This window comes from Zingiber officinale, chromosome 5B, assembly GCF_018446385.1.
Source record: "Zingiber officinale cultivar Zhangliang chromosome 5B, Zo_v1.1, whole genome shotgun sequence".
NCBI classification, from domain to species: Eukaryota; Viridiplantae; Streptophyta; class Magnoliopsida; order Zingiberales; family Zingiberaceae; genus Zingiber; species Zingiber officinale.
Genome location: NC_055995.1, coordinates 90,008,951 through 90,026,356, shown reverse-complemented (window position 1 = coordinate 90,026,356; position 17,406 = coordinate 90,008,951). Strand labels below are relative to the sequence as shown.

The 17,406-nt window shown below is 47.0% G+C and overlaps 3 protein-coding genes across 4 annotated transcripts; 1 reads left to right on the top strand and 2 right to left on the bottom strand.

Annotated features, from left to right (window-relative positions):
* Positions 1-737: 737 nt before the first annotated feature.
* Positions 738-7,432, bottom strand: LOC121986825 (neurofilament heavy polypeptide-like). The gene is made up of 3 exons (XM_042540761.1): positions 7,190-7,432; positions 1,457-2,152; positions 738-1,343 (listed from the first exon to the last, which is right to left on the bottom strand). The coding sequence occupies exons 1-3, from the start codon at positions 7,430-7,432 to the stop codon at positions 738-740; spliced, it is 1,545 nt and encodes a 514-aa protein (XP_042396695.1).
* Positions 7,433-8,882: 1,450 nt separating this feature from the next.
* LOC121984934 (hexokinase-3-like) lies at positions 8,883-14,063 on the top strand. Of its 2 annotated transcripts, none has more exons than XM_042538117.1 (9): positions 8,883-9,274; positions 11,025-11,175; positions 11,255-11,437; positions 12,355-12,429; positions 12,559-12,714; positions 12,829-12,927; positions 12,991-13,118; positions 13,464-13,545; positions 13,631-14,063. In XM_042538117.1, exons 1-9 carry the CDS (start codon positions 9,003-9,005, stop codon positions 13,985-13,987), a joined length of 1,503 nt encoding a protein of 500 aa, XP_042394051.1. In that variant the 5' UTR covers positions 8,883-9,002; the 3' UTR covers positions 13,988-14,063. The 2 variants fall into 2 exon arrangements, with proteins under 2 accessions (XP_042394051.1, XP_042394052.1); XM_042538118.1 differs by lacking the exon at positions 8,883-9,274 and adding an exon at positions 9,312-9,805 and having other exon boundaries at positions 13,631-14,055.
* LOC121984935 (protein JINGUBANG-like) lies at positions 14,031-15,622 on the bottom strand. Its single transcript, XM_042538119.1, has one exon. It carries the CDS (start codon positions 15,438-15,440, stop codon positions 14,214-14,216), a length of 1,227 nt encoding a protein of 408 aa, XP_042394053.1. The 5' UTR covers positions 15,441-15,622; the 3' UTR covers positions 14,031-14,213.
* Between the last annotated feature and the right edge of the window lie 1,784 nt (positions 15,623-17,406).

Genomic DNA, 17,406 nt, shown 5'->3' with positions numbered 1-17,406 from the left:
ACCGACCTTGGAGCGTAAATCATCTCCAACCTTATCGAGCTGGGTGAAAGGTGCACTGATTCATTTTTGTGTATATTCTAGTCGCCCATGTCCTTGTAATGCAGGAAGCAAAATTAATTCAAAGGATGGCCAATGGGTTTTCCGAGCGGCTGTACTAAAGTTAGCCTTGGGAAGGCCGTCGAGCTCCGACGTTAAATATCGAGAGACGAGCCGGTGTCTATAAACGTCCTAGCGGAAGACCGTCGAGCTCCGACGTTAAATATCGAGAGACGAGCCGGCGCCTATAAACGTCCGAGCGGAAGACCGTCGAGCTTCGAATATCGAGAGACGAACCGGCGTCTATAAACGTCCGAGCCGGCGTCTTTAAACGTCCGAGTGGAAGACCGTCGAGAGACGACTCGGCATTTATAAACCCATCGATCAGACAGTAGTCAAGTTCCGAAGGTAAAATTCGACGGGCGACCGAAGCCTATAGGGCCGCCGGATGGAAGGTTTTCTGCGTAGACCTCGGTCGGATCCGACATAATAGCGTAAGGCCGAGCGACTCCTTTATAAAATGTACTTGGGGCACAAAAAGCTCAAGACCAAGGCGAAAAACAAAAATCGGACGCAGGAAGAATGGGCAAATAATAAGACACAGTTCATTCACGCCGACCGGCGGATAGACAAAACTTCTAAAGTTTGCCCTGACCGGCACGAATACAGAAAAATTACAAAATAGCCTCACAGACAGATTCTTAGTCATCAAAATTAAAAAGATGGTCAGGGATGGAGCCCATCATGGTCGCCAGGTCTTCGGCAGGGACGGACAGATCGGCAGGAGCATGGCCTTTGTTCTTCATGTAGTCCACCACCACTTTGATTGCCTCCTCAAAAGTCAAGGAGAGCTTGTCGGTAAATTTCTCGCCAAACTCGTCCGAGCGGACGAAGGCTTTGCGTACCTCCGCCGATCGACCGGGCTCTCCATCGTGGTAATCCTTGAGAGCGGTCTGGGAAGCATCCAGGGCAGCCTGAAGATCTTGCAAGGCTCCTTCTGCTTTGGTCCGATCGGCGGAGCGACCCTCCCGCTCGGCAGTTATGGAGGCGTCTAGCTCCTTCACCTGTTGTTCCAGCCCCCGGTTCTCCACCTTCATCAAGTCCATATCATCAATGGCCTTGAGCTTTCGAGCGGTCGCGGTCTTTACTTCTTTATCCCGCTGCTTGACTAAGGCTTCGAGGCGGGCAACCTCGCTTGTCAAGCCGAAAGTCTTACTCCGCTCAGCTTCCAGCAACCTTTTGGCCTTCTCCAGAGCGGCCGTCGATTGTCTACTGTCCCCCACAGCCTTGAGCTTCTTCAGTTCGTCCTCCAGTTCGGCCAGGCGATTGCTGATGGCAATCTTCTCCACCCAGTTCTGCGAACGAATATGAGAAGGTTAGAAGCTCGATCCGAAATAACTAACAAAGCAAGACAACATACCTCGGTCGCCTGTTGTAGATTGCTGTCGCCGAGCTGACCAGGAGTCATCATGGCGATCCGAAGACGAGCATCCTCCCAAACTTTGGCGAGGGTACCCATGAGTGTGATTTGCTGCTCGGGGACGATAGGCCGATCAGCGGCTGCCATGTATTCTTCAGACGGGAGGCGCAAGATGGTCTTTATCAATGTCGGACCACTCGGATCACCTTTAGAAGCAGTAGCCTTGCCGGACGGCTCACCGGCGGAGGAGGAAGGACGGTCGCCCAATCGCTTAATACGTCGCAGCGTTCTTGGAGGACTGGAGGGCGGCACCTCAGAGGTTGCCCTTGGAGAGCCGAGCGACGTCGGGGTACTCTCAATAGAAACCGCCCCGGACAACACTGGAGCTTCGTCGCCCCGCTCGGATTGCGGTTCATCGGATGGAATCGGTTGAGAGGTTGCCTCCGGCTGTTTGCGCTTCCGAGTTGCCAGAGGAACGTCGTCGGCCGAACGACCCTCCACCTCGACTTGAGTGGAGGGTTCTAGGTCGCCCGCAGCCTCGTCGTGAGAGGCAGGAGCGGCTAGGGCTTCGGGGACATCCTGAGTCCCCTCACCTTCTTCGCTGGCCGGATCCGCTGGAGCAAGGCCCCGCTCGGCGATCTCCTTGTTCTTGGCTGCCTCGATCTCGGCGGCTCGCAGTTTCAGCCGCTCGGTAGCCTTAGCGCGCCACATAACTTCAACTGCAGAAGAAGAAAATAAATCAGTTAGAACAAAATAAACGGGAAGATAAGGAAACTTACTCATGCTGCAGGGCAGATCAGCTGGGGTAGAAGACAAGCCGAATATGTACATTACTCCCGGAAGGAGCAGCTTGTCGATGTGATATCGTTGGCCGACCAGCCGATCGGCTGCATGAAGATAGGCTGCATCGCCTCTAAATTTTCCGAGCTCCGGTTGCGCTGGCATCGCCGTCTGCCACTTGATATGGAAGGTCGGTGGCTCGGGAAAACGTACGTAGAAAAAATGCTCCTTCCAATGTTTGTTGGAGCTCGGCATGTTATCAAAGAGGACGAAACCTATCTTAGACTGGAAAATGAAAGTACCCCACTCGGCTTGCTTGGGGTAATAAAAGTAATGAAAAATCTTAGGGTCGAGGGGGATGCCGTTCAGTTTAAAGAGAATTATCACCCCGCTCAGTAGCCTAATGGAGTTAGGAACTATCTGGCCGAGCGGGATGCGGAAGTAATTGCAGACTTGCAAGATAAACTTATGGGGTGGGAAGCGTAGCCCGGCCAAAAATTGGTCTCGGAAGAAAAGAACAGTGCCGGGCGGCGGTTCATGAGGCCGATCGGCCGGTGTGACTAATACTATGTGATGGTCAGGAGGAATATCGTAGGTCCGAGCAAGACGCAACGCGTCCTCCTCGTCGAAACGGCTCTCCATGGTCGTATACCATAGACCAGGAGCGCCGCCGGTCGACTGTGAGGTACTAGTCATGGTCTAGGACCAGGAATGAATGCGGAATGGAAGGGGAAGAAGAAATAAAGCCAGGAAAGAAGGCAGAATGACAAAGGTGACTAGCAGGAAGAAAAGGAGCAAGGAATCGAGGAGAAGAAAGGCTTACTAGTAAAAAGATAGTCGCAGGGGGCTTTGAGGTCGTCGGAGGTGCAAGGTCGTCGGAGAAGAAGAGAGCAATGAGGTGTCTGGATCGATGAAGCCAAAGTGCGGCGATGAGCAGAGGTCGGGGGCTTTATATCGCCGCCTGAGAGCTACCCCCACCGTCCGATCCAGGTCGTGAAGAACGAGGCCATTATCTAGCCGTTCGTTTCAAACAGCGGATGTCCCATCGGAGGTGATGCCACCGCCATACCCTGACAATAGAAAGGTTGCCACGTGTCAGCAAGATACGGGTTACATTTAATGAGCTCCCTATACCACACGCAACGCACGTGGTTGGCAGTAGAGAAGAAGATTCGTCATAAATTCCAAGGAAATACAAGGCATGGGCAAGGTACCGCCGAACGGATTAGCGTCCATAAGCCTGGCCGAGCGGATTAATATGGCGATCGTTACTCGGTCAGATCGGCAGTCCAGTCAGTCGGACTTCGCCTCCTTCGACTAGACTTGAAGGGGAGGCAAGTGATTCGACGGATAGAACAGGTGGCCCTCGTTTGGAGGGGTCGACGCCATGTGGAAGTCAAAAGGCCAGGTGGACAGGTCGGCTGACCGGAGAAGGAGGGGCTGACCTCCCGGCCGGTCGGATAGGAGTTGGGATCCGGCGCTCAATGGAACAGTAAAGAATGGCCGAGCGGAAGTCAGGCTTGGTCGAAGATATAAGGTAGCATAGTGCTAACAGTCCTTACGTAGCACCCGCCAGGAAGTCTCCCCAGCATATCAATGCAAACGACAGGCGGGACGTGATGAGCGTGCCGCCCCGCCGGCGCAGGGGATGAGGGCCGTCCGGACGACGCTCTTCATCCAGCCGGCAGGCCGGACGTCCCGGCCGGTGGTGGGTAAAGAAGGACATGAACATCTTCTGACAGCCGCCAAGTCCTATGGCTAGGCCATACTCCAAGTCTGACAACGAGGTGTTCTGTTGTCCCATCGAAGACGTGATTGGACTGTAGCAGTATGGCGTCAGGTAAGCTTTCTGACAGACACATACCGAGGTATGGGCTGCGGATACGTACGCGCCTCAGTGGACGTGTAGGAGCTCTTTCACCGCTCTATATAAAGAGCCGCATACTTCGCCGGAGGTAGGCGTTCAAGACCTCTGGAGCCACTTTCTTCACTGTTTGCTTGCCTGACTTGAGCGTCGGAGGGTCACCGCCGGGAACCCCTTCCCGGCCCGACTTCTGTGCAGGTTCGCCGGAGGTCCGTGCAACCAGTCGAAGATCCACGTCAGCAGCCGGGAGCGCCACGTGCCCAGCGTCCGTTGATTCAGCATTCGGACAGGATCAGTGGTAGTGGCCGAACCACATCTATTCATGGAATATTTGTGGTGGCCGAATCATGCTTGGAGAAGAAGGTGGCTTAGGTGGATTCTCATCTCGGTGGATCGTTGCCCACACAACGTCCGAGATAAGAAGAGGAATACGGTAGAAGATCAAGAGGTCGCTGCATACAAAGGAAGGTATAATTAGTAATTAATTTCCGCATCATACTAGTTGTATTTCTTTTGTATGAATTCCAAACACACGAGGCATTAGATTCTAGATTTTCGGATTTGTTTCGAAGATGTGTTTCTTTTGTTTTCTTTTTCGAATTTGTTATTCGATTGTTCTTTTTGGTTAATCTAGAGTTATTTAAGAAAATTAAATATTAGCTTTCCTTAAAAGGCTTTGTCTAGGCGGTGGTAGTTGCTCCCATATCCAAGAAGGCCATGTGCCTCGCCATGCAGTTCTGGAAGTCAATTTTGGAAATTAATATTTAATGAAATTAATAACATAGGTGGATTTGAATCAATAGTGTTAAGTTTCGCTTGCGATTCAAATCTAAACCATTAAGAACAGATAAGTTAAATTTGGCATCAATGATGTTAAGTTCCGTCTGCGATTCCTAATTTAACTTCTAAAGAACACAATAGGTTATTTAAGGAAAGGTTCGACACTTGTAAAAAAAATTTTGTACAGTGGAACCGGTACGATTTCCCTAGGACTAACCAACAGACCCTCCACTTGTTGCCTAGCTTGGAGACTAGCACCACATTTGCGAGCCAGCTTGGGAATTGCACTTCCCGTATATGGCCAGCCTGCAGGAGCTTCTCGACTTCCGCTCGGATGATTACATTCTATTCGGCGCTGAAGTCCCTCTTCCTCTGCTTCACCGGCCGAGCGTCCAGCCGAACATGAAGCTCGTGCTACGCTATGCTCGGCGAGACTCCCGACAACTCGTGAGTTGACCAAGCGAAGACGTCGCAGTTCTGTTGGAGGCATTTGACCAGCCTCTCCTTCTGACTCGCCTCCAGGTCGGATGCTATGAACGTAGTGAAGTCTGGTCGGGCCAGGTGGATCTGTACCTCTTCCTTTTCTTCATAAATCAAGGAAGGTGACTTTTCAGTTATAGCATTTACCTTGATCCGTGGAGCTTTCCGGGCGACCTTTGCCTCGACTCTGACCATTTCCACATAACATCGCCGGACCGCCAGTTGGTCTCCTCAGACTTTCCCCACTTGATCTTCGACGGAGAATTTTATCTTTTGACAAAATGTTGAGACGACCGCTCGGAACTCGTTGAGAGCCAATCGTCCCAGGATCACATTGTATGCGGAAGGGGCGTCGACCACGATGAAGTTAGTGGTACGCGTTCTCCTGAGCGGCTCCTCCCCTAGCGAGATAGCCAGTCTGGTCGGCCGATCGGGAGGACCTCATTGCCCGTGAATCCGTATAACGGGGTCCTCATTGGCAATAACTCGACTCGGTCAATTTGAAGTTGATTGAACGCCTTCTTGAAAATGATGTTGACCGAGCTGCCTGTATCAATAAATATGCGGTGAATAGTATAATTAGGTATTACCGCTCGGATGATGAGGGCGTCATCATGGGGGACTTCAACTCCCTCGAGGTCCCGGGGCCCGAAGCTGATCTCGGGCCCGCTCGCTTTCTCCTGGCTGCAGCCGACCGCGTGGATCCTGAGCTGCCGAGCGTGTGACTTTCTGGCCCGGTTCGAATCTCCTCTAGTGGGGCCACCGGCGATGATGTTGATTTCGCCTCGAGCTGCGTTGCTTCTATTCTCTTCCTCCCAAGCGGAAGGTCTTGCTCGCTCTTGCGAAGCTCGGTGATTGACCCTCGGTTGCTGATGCCGCTCGGGCGATTCCCTAGCCCCATGCCGTCTGGTATCCTGGTGTCGGTGTCTCCGATCATGTGAAGGTGATCGACGACGATAACTTTGGGGCGTGGGGTGAGCGATCGGCGGAAGGCTTCGACAATCTCGGGTATTGTGGGTAGCTGACTGGTGAAGCGAACAGAACATGGGAGTCCATACCTTTCCCTTCGGCTTGGGTCGATCGGCTGCCACATGCTGGACCGCGTGCGACCCGGGTTCGTGGTGTGACCTGGCTCCTTTGGCCCGAGGTCCCCTCAGTGGTTGGTGGCTAGCTGGGGGCTTCCGCTCGACTGTTGTCAGCGGCTTGGACTACACTTCTTTTCTCCTCGCCGCCTGGGCTTCCTCCATGTTGATGTATTCATTGGCCTTGTTCAGCATGTGGTCGTAGCTGCGGGGTGGCTTTTGGATGAGCGATCGGAAGAAGTCGCCGTCCACAAGCCCTTGCGTGAATGCGTTCATCATGGTCTCCGAGGTGACCGTCGGGATGTCCATTGCCACCTGGTTGAAGCGCTGGATGTAAGTTCGGAGCGACTCCCTCGAGCCTTGTTTGATGGCGAACAGACTAACGCTGGTCTTCTTGTATCGCCTGATGCTCGCGAAATGATGGAGGAAAGCTGTTCGACACTCTTTAAAACTGGTGATCGATCCATCTGGCAACCTTCGGAACCACCGTTGCGCCGATCCCGAAAGGGTGGTGAGGAACACTCGACACTTTACACCATCTGTATATTGATGTAGTGTGGCAGTGTTGTCGAACTTACTCAGATGGTCATCCGGGTCGTTGGTTCCATTGTATTCTCCGATCGTCGGGGGCGTGTAGTGCCTCGATAATGGGTCTCTTAGGATGACTTCAGAAAATTGACGGTTGATCCGCTCGGGGGACGACTCCGTTCAGGGTGCCTTGCCCTTCCGGATGTCATGGATAGGCACCTCGTCGGATGAAGACCCTCGGTCGAGGTTGGCCTGCGCGACTTCTGATGGTGTCTGGAACAAAGCCCGGTGGAACGGTATCGGGGCGGGTGGTGCTTCCACTTGAGTGCCGGTCGGACCTTTGTTCTGCCCCCATATCGAAAGCTGCTCCGGTCGGTCTTCAGGGGCCGCTCGGCCACCCGAAGCCGACGTCGCCTGTTGTGCTATCCGCTCGGCTTGAGCCTTCTGCTGTTGCTCCACCATCTTAGACGCTCGCGCTTGGATGAGCGTGTCGAGTTCTTCGGGAGAGAGCGTCACCATGAGTTGACGTCCAGCTTCTTCCATCTCCTCTGCTCGGATTCAGGTGCGTTCCCACAGACGACGCCAATTTGATCCTGTCCGAACTATGAGTTGATGAAGGCTGGGGGCGTGACGCTCTTTGCTAGCTTCGCATAGACGGCGGGATGAGATGGACCTCCGGCGAACCTGCAACAAAGTCGGGCCGGGAAGGGGTTCCCGGCGACGACCCTCCGACGCTCAAGTCAGGCGAGAAGAAAATTAGAGCAAGACAATGAGAACTGTAGCTACAGTGTGGATGATTTCATACCTCCGCTGAAGCTTAGGGGTCCTTATATAGGACCCCGGGGAGGTGTGTGCACGCTTCCCGAGGCATGCACGCTTCCCCAAACATATCTCCAACATGGATGTTAGAAAAAGCATGTCTGACGTCATTCCGCAACTGTCCGAGCATATTCCTGACGGGACAGTAGAAACTTCCATCGTACGATTCTGTGTACGGCCTGGCCGTCGACCACGCCGATTGTCGACGACAGCTGTCTCTAGGCTGATCTCCCCAGCTGTCCCTTTTGTCTTTTTCTGTCTTTCGTCTATCCCTGGGTCGGGCGAGCCGGCCGCCCGGTGCTCCATGCGCGCGGGGATGTGAGTGTATCGGACCGAGCGGGAAGGCCCCCGGTCATGTGCTCGGATGAGATTGCGCCACCTTGATATGCGACTCAGCCGAGCGGCTTGGCTGATCGGCACAGAAGTTCCTTCACCTTGCGTCAGAAACCCGACTTGTGGTAGACAAGGCACAGAAATTCCTTCACCTTACGTCGGAAACCCGACCTGTGGTCGAGTTGTCTTTCGTCCGGCTTAGGAGATTCCGCTCGACAGGACTTTAGGATCGACCCTCTTGACCTTTGACTCCTACGTATTACTGACCTCCTTCTGGACGGGTCCCCGTCCTTACCACCGGATCATTTGTTATGGATCATACTCGTTAACATTATTTATGAACTATTCACAATGTTGGTTCATGAATATTAATAAGTTAGAAATATATAATTTTAATTTTATTCATTTAATTTAATGAATTATTTAAGATTATTACTCACTTTATGCATGTTTACTGAATATAAACAAACTTTTACTATGTCAAATAATAAATTTTCTTATAAATGTTTGAATCATTCGTAATCTTAATTAGATGAAGGGGAAATTTTGCAACACATTTGAAAAATTATAGGGTTTAAATTATCGATACTGAAGCATTAGTAGAGTGAAATATTAGATACTTTGGGGGGCAAAGTAAAATTCTTTTATTCTTAAATTACACAAACAAATAAATAATAAATAGGCAGGTCTTGAACTGCCTAAATTGCCCCTTAAATAAACCCCTTCACCACTCTCCCGTTTCATTGCAGCGGGTCGCTTTCTCTGTTCCATTCCTTTTCCAATCTCGTCCTCCTCTTCCCCGCCGGCGAGGCTCCGATAGACGCTGATTCTGTCGGCCGTTGGCCAGGCATAGCACAGAGTTGCAGAAGATTCCATCCGGATGGGGAGGGTCGAGTTGGGGTTGGCCGTTGGGTGCGCCGTTGTGACTTGCGCGATCGCGGCGGCGCTGGTGGGACGGAGGGCGAGGAGTTGGTGGCGTTGGGGGAAGGCGGTGGCGATGGTGGAGGGATTCGAGGAGGGTTGCGCCACCCCGGTCGGTAGGCTGCGACAGTTGGTGGACGGCATGGTCGTGGAGATGTACGCGGGGCTGGCCACTAACGGGGGAAGCAAGCTCAAGATGCTACCCACCTTCGTCGATGTCCTCCCCGATGGGTAATCTTAACCGCATCTGCTTCCCCCTATCTTTCCGCGGCCCGTCTTCGCTTCTGCAGTTTTTCTTTGCTTTGCTTTTCTTTTGCGGGAAATAGCAATATGAGGTTCAGTAAGACCTTGAAGAATGTGGGACGGTATTCTTTGAATATATTCTTTGATAGATGCTAGTTTGCCCCCGGGGTTATGATACAGCGGAAGGGCATCCAGGTTGTCATCTAGGTATCCGTGATTCAAGTCCCAGCTATGATGAATTTGTAGTCATTTTTCTCCAAATGGGACACGCAACTAAAGGATGTTGGGCTCCTGGCTGCCTGTAGCACTTCCCGATTTACCCTGGTGGCCGGTGGAAAACTTCCGTAGGGCCGGACAGGTTACCAGGCTCGACGTTACCTAAACTGATTAATCATTTTTTTTTGGATAGATGCTAGTTTAATCTGTGCGTTGGTAGATGTGCTTGAATTATATTTGTCTTTGATGTTATAGTATGCCATACAGCGGTGGAGAAAGTTGGTGTTCTGTACGTGCAGAGAAGTATGCAATACCATTGATTATGATATTTGCTCTTTTGAAATAATTTGCTATATATGCTTCTAATGCCTTTTCAGACATCACTATTTACTATTTTACTATAATTTCTATTTCCTTTGCAATGCATTGATGTTCTGAATTAGATTTGGGCTCTATAAAGATTGAGCATGGTTCTTGTTACCATGAGAAACATAAATCTTTCAGTAATTGCTTTTGGTGTTGTGTATGCTTAATCTTCTGAAAAGAATGAGGCAGAGACTAGTACATTACTATTTCCTTCTAAATGTTTCTGGAGTTTTGAGTATCTTTACCAATTTCATTGTAGGAGTTATTTTGACATACTTATGGTTTCCTACTTTTAGAATGTTGGTCAATTGCCTTAGTTAATCTTATTCCTCAGTTCTAGTTTTACTTAGTATTGATTGACACGAGCATGGGTACGTGCTCAAGTGGCTGATCTAAAAGGATGATAGGACAAAAATAAATAAGAATATAAACAGGTGATAATGATAATTGTTCTTGATATAATATGTGAATAAGACAATTTTTTTCCACTTTAAAAGGACTCAAAAACATTAACTCTGATATTTTTCTATATTAGAAATGGATGAAATGACATTTTCAAATAGTTATACCCATTAAAATACTAGAGATATGATTACTAGTAATACCCATTAGAAATGGATGAGTAGGAGAATATGATTACTGGTAATTTGGTTACCTTCTTGATGTTGGTATGCCAAATTCATTGGTTATGGAAGAAAACACAAGATAACAAGTAGAAGGAATGATTAGGCCTTTTCTCATTTTCCACCTCCTTTTCCTTCATTGAACTTTATACAACCTACACCAGTGTTGATTAATTATATTCACTTTTAATTTTCTTTGTTGCTATTAGAGTGGCTACCTGACCCATTTGATTGGATGTGCACTCATCATCAAATTATGGGATGGGTATGGGTAGAACAAAGATACCCATGGCTATGACACTCCAATTGACAAGGGCATCGGGTTTCTTAGATGAATATGGATATGGGTAATGCATATCTCTTTGGCACCGTACCCATTATATGTGTTAGCAATTTAAGACTGATTAGCCACATAATCTTCCAGTATTTCTTGTTGTATTTGTTATGACTTGTACTTTTTCTCCTTTTAAAATCAAAATTTTTGGTACTCATTTGCAAATAATTTGCAACTAATAATGACCCGTTTTAAACAGAACTGAAGATGGAATATACTATACTCTTCATTTAGATGCAACGAGTTGCAGAGTTGTAAGAGTTGAACTGGGCATCAGAGGTTCTAAGACCTTCAACTATAAAGTTGAAGAGAAAAAGATTCCAGTGGAATTGTTGACCAGTACAAGAGAGGTAATTCTTACTTCTCTTTCGGACATTTCTTTCCTTATTCTGAATACTATAAATTTGACTTTATCTTGTATCTGTGCAGGACTTTTTTGATTTCATTGTTTTGGCATTAAAAGAATCTGTTGAAAGAGACGACAATGATTTTGAGCAAATGCCTAATTTAAGGATGGGACTCGGGTTTGCATTTCCTTGTCCAATTAAACAATTGTCTTATTCTTCCGGCGCTCTTATTAATTGGGCAAAAGGCTTTGCAGTTGGAGAAGTTGTAAGTTAAATTTTTATCAAGAATGTGTTTTGATTCTTAATAATTCATTATTTAAGAACTTTCAATCTACAAACATTCTTTAGTCCTTGTAACTGATTTAATATAGCGGCCTTTTCTATTCTTGAATGATTTTTTCATTAATGAGCGTTCATTTATATGATCCCAATTTCTAAGTTGGTAATTTTATTATTCCATATTTGATATTCATATCTTGGGAGTGATATTTTTCTCCTAGAACATAACTGCAAGAACAAAAACATGACCGAGAACAAACTATAACAAGCAATTATGAAGTGTACAGATTGTTTTCCAAGGCAAGTCATTGATAAATGTTTAAAGACAACATGTGGCAACTTGCAAATAATTAGGATATGCACTGGTAGGTTATATATAGTGCCTTAGAACTGACTAGTAGTTGGTTTTATAAATGCAAATCGGGGCCTTGACTTAATTGTTTAAAGATATTTGATGTGGCGACTAACAAATTATATGTGATTATATGGTATTTGTTAAGTTTAGTTTCAACTATGATTTCAGTACATCGCTGTCAACTAGTGCTATTTAAGTGCTATGCACGCTGACCATGTAAATCATCAGCTTAAACTTTTTGAAGTTATACATGATATTGTTAGCTCTTTAGCTATCATTTCAAATGCTTATATATTAAATCATGATCTATTGCATAAATGTTTACTGTAAGATCTCATGCTTGTCAAAAATAATTGTTTCATCAATCATTTATGGAACTCAAATAAGTTGTTCAAAAAGTCAAGTTTCAATAATAAATAAGGCTTAGTGGATTATAATTCTTCTGGTTTGCATGGAGTAGAATCATTAGGAGCTCAGAATCATTTTATACCGTGTTTTCTTTGAGAGCCTTTGTTCATAAGATAACTGACAGACCTAATGTAATTTAGGTCGGAGAAGATGTTTCACAATGTTTAGAGGAAGCCATGGCAAGGAATGGATTGAACATGAGTGTAGCTGCATTGGTACGTTTTCAGAAGTCTTTATTTGCTGCTAGTGTCCACTGGATTATGTGCACATTCAGCAATGCATGTCTAGAGAAGTGTATTATCTGTAATTTATATGGGCTTGCCATTCCTTCTCTTTCAATCCAGGCGAATGATCCTGTGGGAGCATTAGCTCTTGGTCATTATCACGATAAAGACACTGTAGCCGCAGTGATAATTGGAACTGACACCAATGCATGCTATATTGAGCGAATGGATGCAATTATTAAGTGTCAAGGTCTTCGCACAAACTCTGGAGACATGGTAACTTCTTTTGTTTATATTGAGGCACATGCTTTGTTTGGCTTGTTTGATTTTTGCACAATTCAGTGTATATCTTTTCTGCTGCTTATATTTCCATTTTTCTTGATTGATTAGGTTGTCAACATGGAATGGGGAAATTTCTGGTCAGCACATCTACCTAGAACCACTTACGATATTGCTTTGAAGGATGAAAATACAAGGCGAAACGACAAAGTAGGTTTCTTGAGCATCATTCACTTCTGTTGAATCATATTTGACTGGGTTGCTGTCTTTCAGAGTTTCTCAAAACTGATTTCGGAAATGTACTTGGGTGAAATTGTTCGAAGAGTTCTTCATAGAACTGCAAACGAACTGAGTATTTTCAGAGATTCTACTCATCAACTATCAGTACCATTTACCTTGAGGTATGCAATCTGTAGTCAAGATCCCATTTTGTATGTCTGTCTATCGTGCATCCTCCATCATTTTTTTTACTTTAATTGAAGAAATTCTTAAACTTGTTTGAGAAACTATGTTTAAGTTTGACACTCGACTCTTAGCATAGCCAGCATGTCACTTCCAAACCAAAGAATTTGAAACCATAGGAAATCAGAATACCAATTCAAAGTCAGCTCATGGTTCACTCTCCTATCCTGTAAATCAATCATCACAAACATTGCGCAATATGATTAGTTCCCTTATAAAGATCTAATTTCCTTTGTTTCTTTCATTTGATCTGAAATGACAAATACAGAAATTCCCTGATTTAGGACATCTTTGATGGTTGCCATGCACAAGGATAACTCTGTGGACCTACGAGACGTCGGAAAGATCCTCCAAGAAAGTTTCCAGGTACACAAAACTCTTTGAACTTGTCCCTCACAATCATCTTTGTGATTCTACTACAAATTCTTAATAGCCCTCCGACTCTCATCAGATATCCGGTACTTGTTTGAAAGAAAGAATGCTGGTCACGAGAGTATGTGATATTGTGATCCGAAGAGCTGCCAGATTAGTTGCAGCAGGGATAGTTGCTATACTGAAGAAAATAGGCCGAGATGGATATGGTAGAACATCAAGCGGAAGCATCACCCAAGGTAGATCAAGAAGAAAGGTCATTGCATTCGAGAGTAGCCTTTATATTCATTATCCGATCTTCCGGAAGTACCTTAACGAAGCCATATCGGAAATCTTGGGCGAAGAGGTTGCCCAGAATATAGTCCTTCGGATTTCTGAAGATGGATCAGGAATCGGCACTGCTTTGCTGGCTGCTGTGAATTCATCCCGAAGATGAATATTGGAACTTTCAATTCAATTCTTTTTTTTTGCTGTGCAAATGTAAGAAATTGTTTCATAGTCATATAAAGAAGAGCTTGTACAAATGGTGTAGTGTTCATACATGCCTTTGCCATCGTCATCGGTCTCAGCCTGACCTTACGCTGTAGTTGATATAAAAAACAAACAATCAAATTCACTCAATTAATCAATTGAATCTCACAAACAAAAACAGTCTTTCCATTCTACAGATCTCCTTCTCCTTGGGCTTCTTTTGCTCCATCCACCCACCACACCCTCAAGTTCTTATCGAACCCGCCACTGTAGAGCATGAAGCCTTCCCCAACTCTGAACCCCGAAGCCAGCACGCACTTCACCGGACCTTCATGCCCTCTTACCACCCCAATTCTATAAATTCCGCCGGCGCCGGTGCCGACCGCTGCCGCCCTCGTCCTCCACAACCCAATGCTCTTGTCGGCCGACCCACTACACAGCACCTCGCCTTTGCAGCAAATGCTCAAACACAGGACGCTCATCTCGTGCGCCCTCACCTCGCAGGCCACCCTCCACGTGCCTTCCTCATCCTCCTCCCATCCCACCACCCTCCCGTCGGAGCACCCGCCGTAGGCTACCCGACCGCCCGCCGCCGCCACAACTGCGTTCCACGAAACGGCGGCACCCTTACGCGCCCCCGCCGCCTCCAGGACGGCCTTCAAGGAGTGATTGAGAGCGCGAGGCGAGCGCGCCCAGATCTTGATCTTGCCGTCGGCGGAGGCCGAGAAGACGGCGCCCCCGGCTGCCGCCAGCGCGTTCACGGCGTCGTCGTGCGCCTTGATGGACTCGATGCACTTGAGGTCAGAGAGTCGCCAGACCTTTAGAGTCTTGTCCCAGGAGCCGGAGTAGACGGCGCCGCCGTCGACGGCGAGGCAGGAGATGCTGTCGGCGTGCTCGATCCAGAGCTTGCGGTGGTGTCGCCGGGTCTGCACGTAGCTCCCCTGCATCAGGATCTTCCCGATTCTGTCCCTGGCCGTGGGAAGTGTGGCGGCGAGCCGGAAGGCGTTCTCGGAGCCGCAGACCTGCCACACACGGATGCGGCCGTCCTGGTGGGCGGAGAAAACGCGGCCTCCGACTGCCGCCAGTGCCTTGACGCTGCCTCCGCCTCCATGGCCGAACCGGGCGAAGCGGCGGAGGTCGGGCTGCCGCCACGCCACGATGTCACGCCCGTCGGAGGCGCTGAGAACGTACTCTCCGCAGACGGCCAGGCAGTGTACGGATCCGGAGTGGCCGGTGAGCACGGCCAGCGACTTGTGTCTACCTCCGCCTCCGCCGCCGGATTTCTTCGTCTCCAATGCTTCCGGGGCTCGGTTCGAGTCCGTGCCACTTCCGGCGTCGTCGCTACTGCTGCTACTGCTGCCGCTGCTGCTCCATTTTCCCAGTAACGGCGTCGAAGCTACGTACTCCAACTCCGCCATGGACTGAGCTTATTCCTTAAAGTAGAGAGGAGGATCAAATATAAGGAGCAGAATTGGATTTGATTGAAGATTATTAAAAAAACACACACATTTGGTGGATAAATTTATTCCTTAAAGTAATTTATTGGTGCTTTATGCCTTAATTATTTGATCAAAGTAGGCATAGGCATAGAAAAAGAGGCTTAAGCATTAATCATAGGAGACGGTGGGTGCAATTTTAAATGGTAGAGAGTGACCGAGGGTAGCTCCAACGGCTACTTTTTTCTTAGAAAGCTTTCCTTCTTCCCCTGTTTAAGGGCCCCTTTTGAGTTCTCCCTCTTCTTTAGAAATATTCTTTTACTTGCTCATCTTAACAACCTTAGCAAAACTTGTTTATGATCCAAATGGTTTGGCTCACTGAGCTCGATCGTATGTTCGATCTGCTAATGGTTTTGGCAAAAAGGATGCACATCATCTTTATGCCAAACTTACTTTGTATGGCATTAGAGTCGGGCCACCTGAGGAGGATACACAAGTTAGGCGAAAAGACTTATGTCGGTTATACAATATTGTAATGGACAGGGAAAAAGGAACCACAAGGGAGAATGATATACTTTGCAGAAACATCTTGGTGCTTAGTGCCATAGCCTCTGGTATTCCGAGCAGATGCCACTTCAGTCCACGAAGGTCGACAATGTTTATGTAGAATTGACTCGCGGAGAGTCTTTGAGGAGCAAAATGTCACTGATAGGTTTCGATACACCTACTCTTATAACTATGTTTTAGATAAGTCCCCTTGAATGGAGAGTTGGTTAGTGATTTACCTCTTCCGAAGGTTTTGATACACCTACTCTCATAACTATGTTTTAGATAAGTCCCCTTGGAATGGAGAGTTGGTTAGTGATTTACTTCTTCCGTGTTAATCTGGAGACGGACTGATAGAGACGTTGCTGGCGAGCGAATCATCTTTTACCAATGTTTTAGATTAATTAAGATGTTTGTGTTGTGGTATGCCCTTCCTACTTGTCTCTTGATCCTCCTTCGTGCCGTTTGTGCAAATCATGATGCTCTCTTCTTCCTGAATGAGCCTTCTGCCCTACCAACCTTAGTGCCCTTCATCCAAATTGACTTTCAAGAGTTGACTTCAATTGGTGATCTAGATCTTGTTGCTTTAGATCTTGTTGCTTTGCCCAAGATAAAACTAGCCATTCTTAAAATCCTTATCTAAATATTTATTCTTTTATGAAATGCACAAGCAATACAATGTTCTATTATCCTTGACCTTGAGTTCTTGACTTGGTGGAGAACATTCACCATTCTTCTACTGCAATGGAGAATATGATGATGTTGCTTTAGATCTTAAAGAAATTTTGCCAGCTCAATTATTGATATAATGTTTTAGATGACAGCCTCCTTGCACCACTCGCCATGAGCTAAAGTCGACGACGACAGCAGTAAGGAAACGTGGTTCTCGGCTATTTGAAGTCGATTACAAGGATCCCACTCTGTCTGGCTATTTCACTATCGAAGGAGTTCAAGTCGAGAAGAAGGAACACACAAACAAAGTAACACAAAAGAACAATGTGATGTAGCTGTGGTTTTGAATTATTTACTTGAAGTTTCTTGTGGAACTTGAAAAAGGCTAGCTTTCACAGTGCTTGACCAAGAAGTCATTTTAATAGCTAAATTATATATATATTTTTTAAAAAAAGGTTGTTCATTTCAAAAGACATACTATTCTGAATACTGTGCCTTTGATGTTTCTTTTCTTGTAGGGCAGGATCTCAACAAAAGAAAGAAGATGCAAAAGCTGTGGTAGTTCATAGAACAGATGGACCTTGCCTTGTACTACTCCGCTGAGCCTTTAGCAACCAACTTCTAACCTAATCTATTTAATTTGAGATTTTTAAAACCTTAATTGTACATAACTTTTTGTAATTAAACAAGTCTATGAATAAGTTTGAGGGATTTTAGTTCATAGAATAAG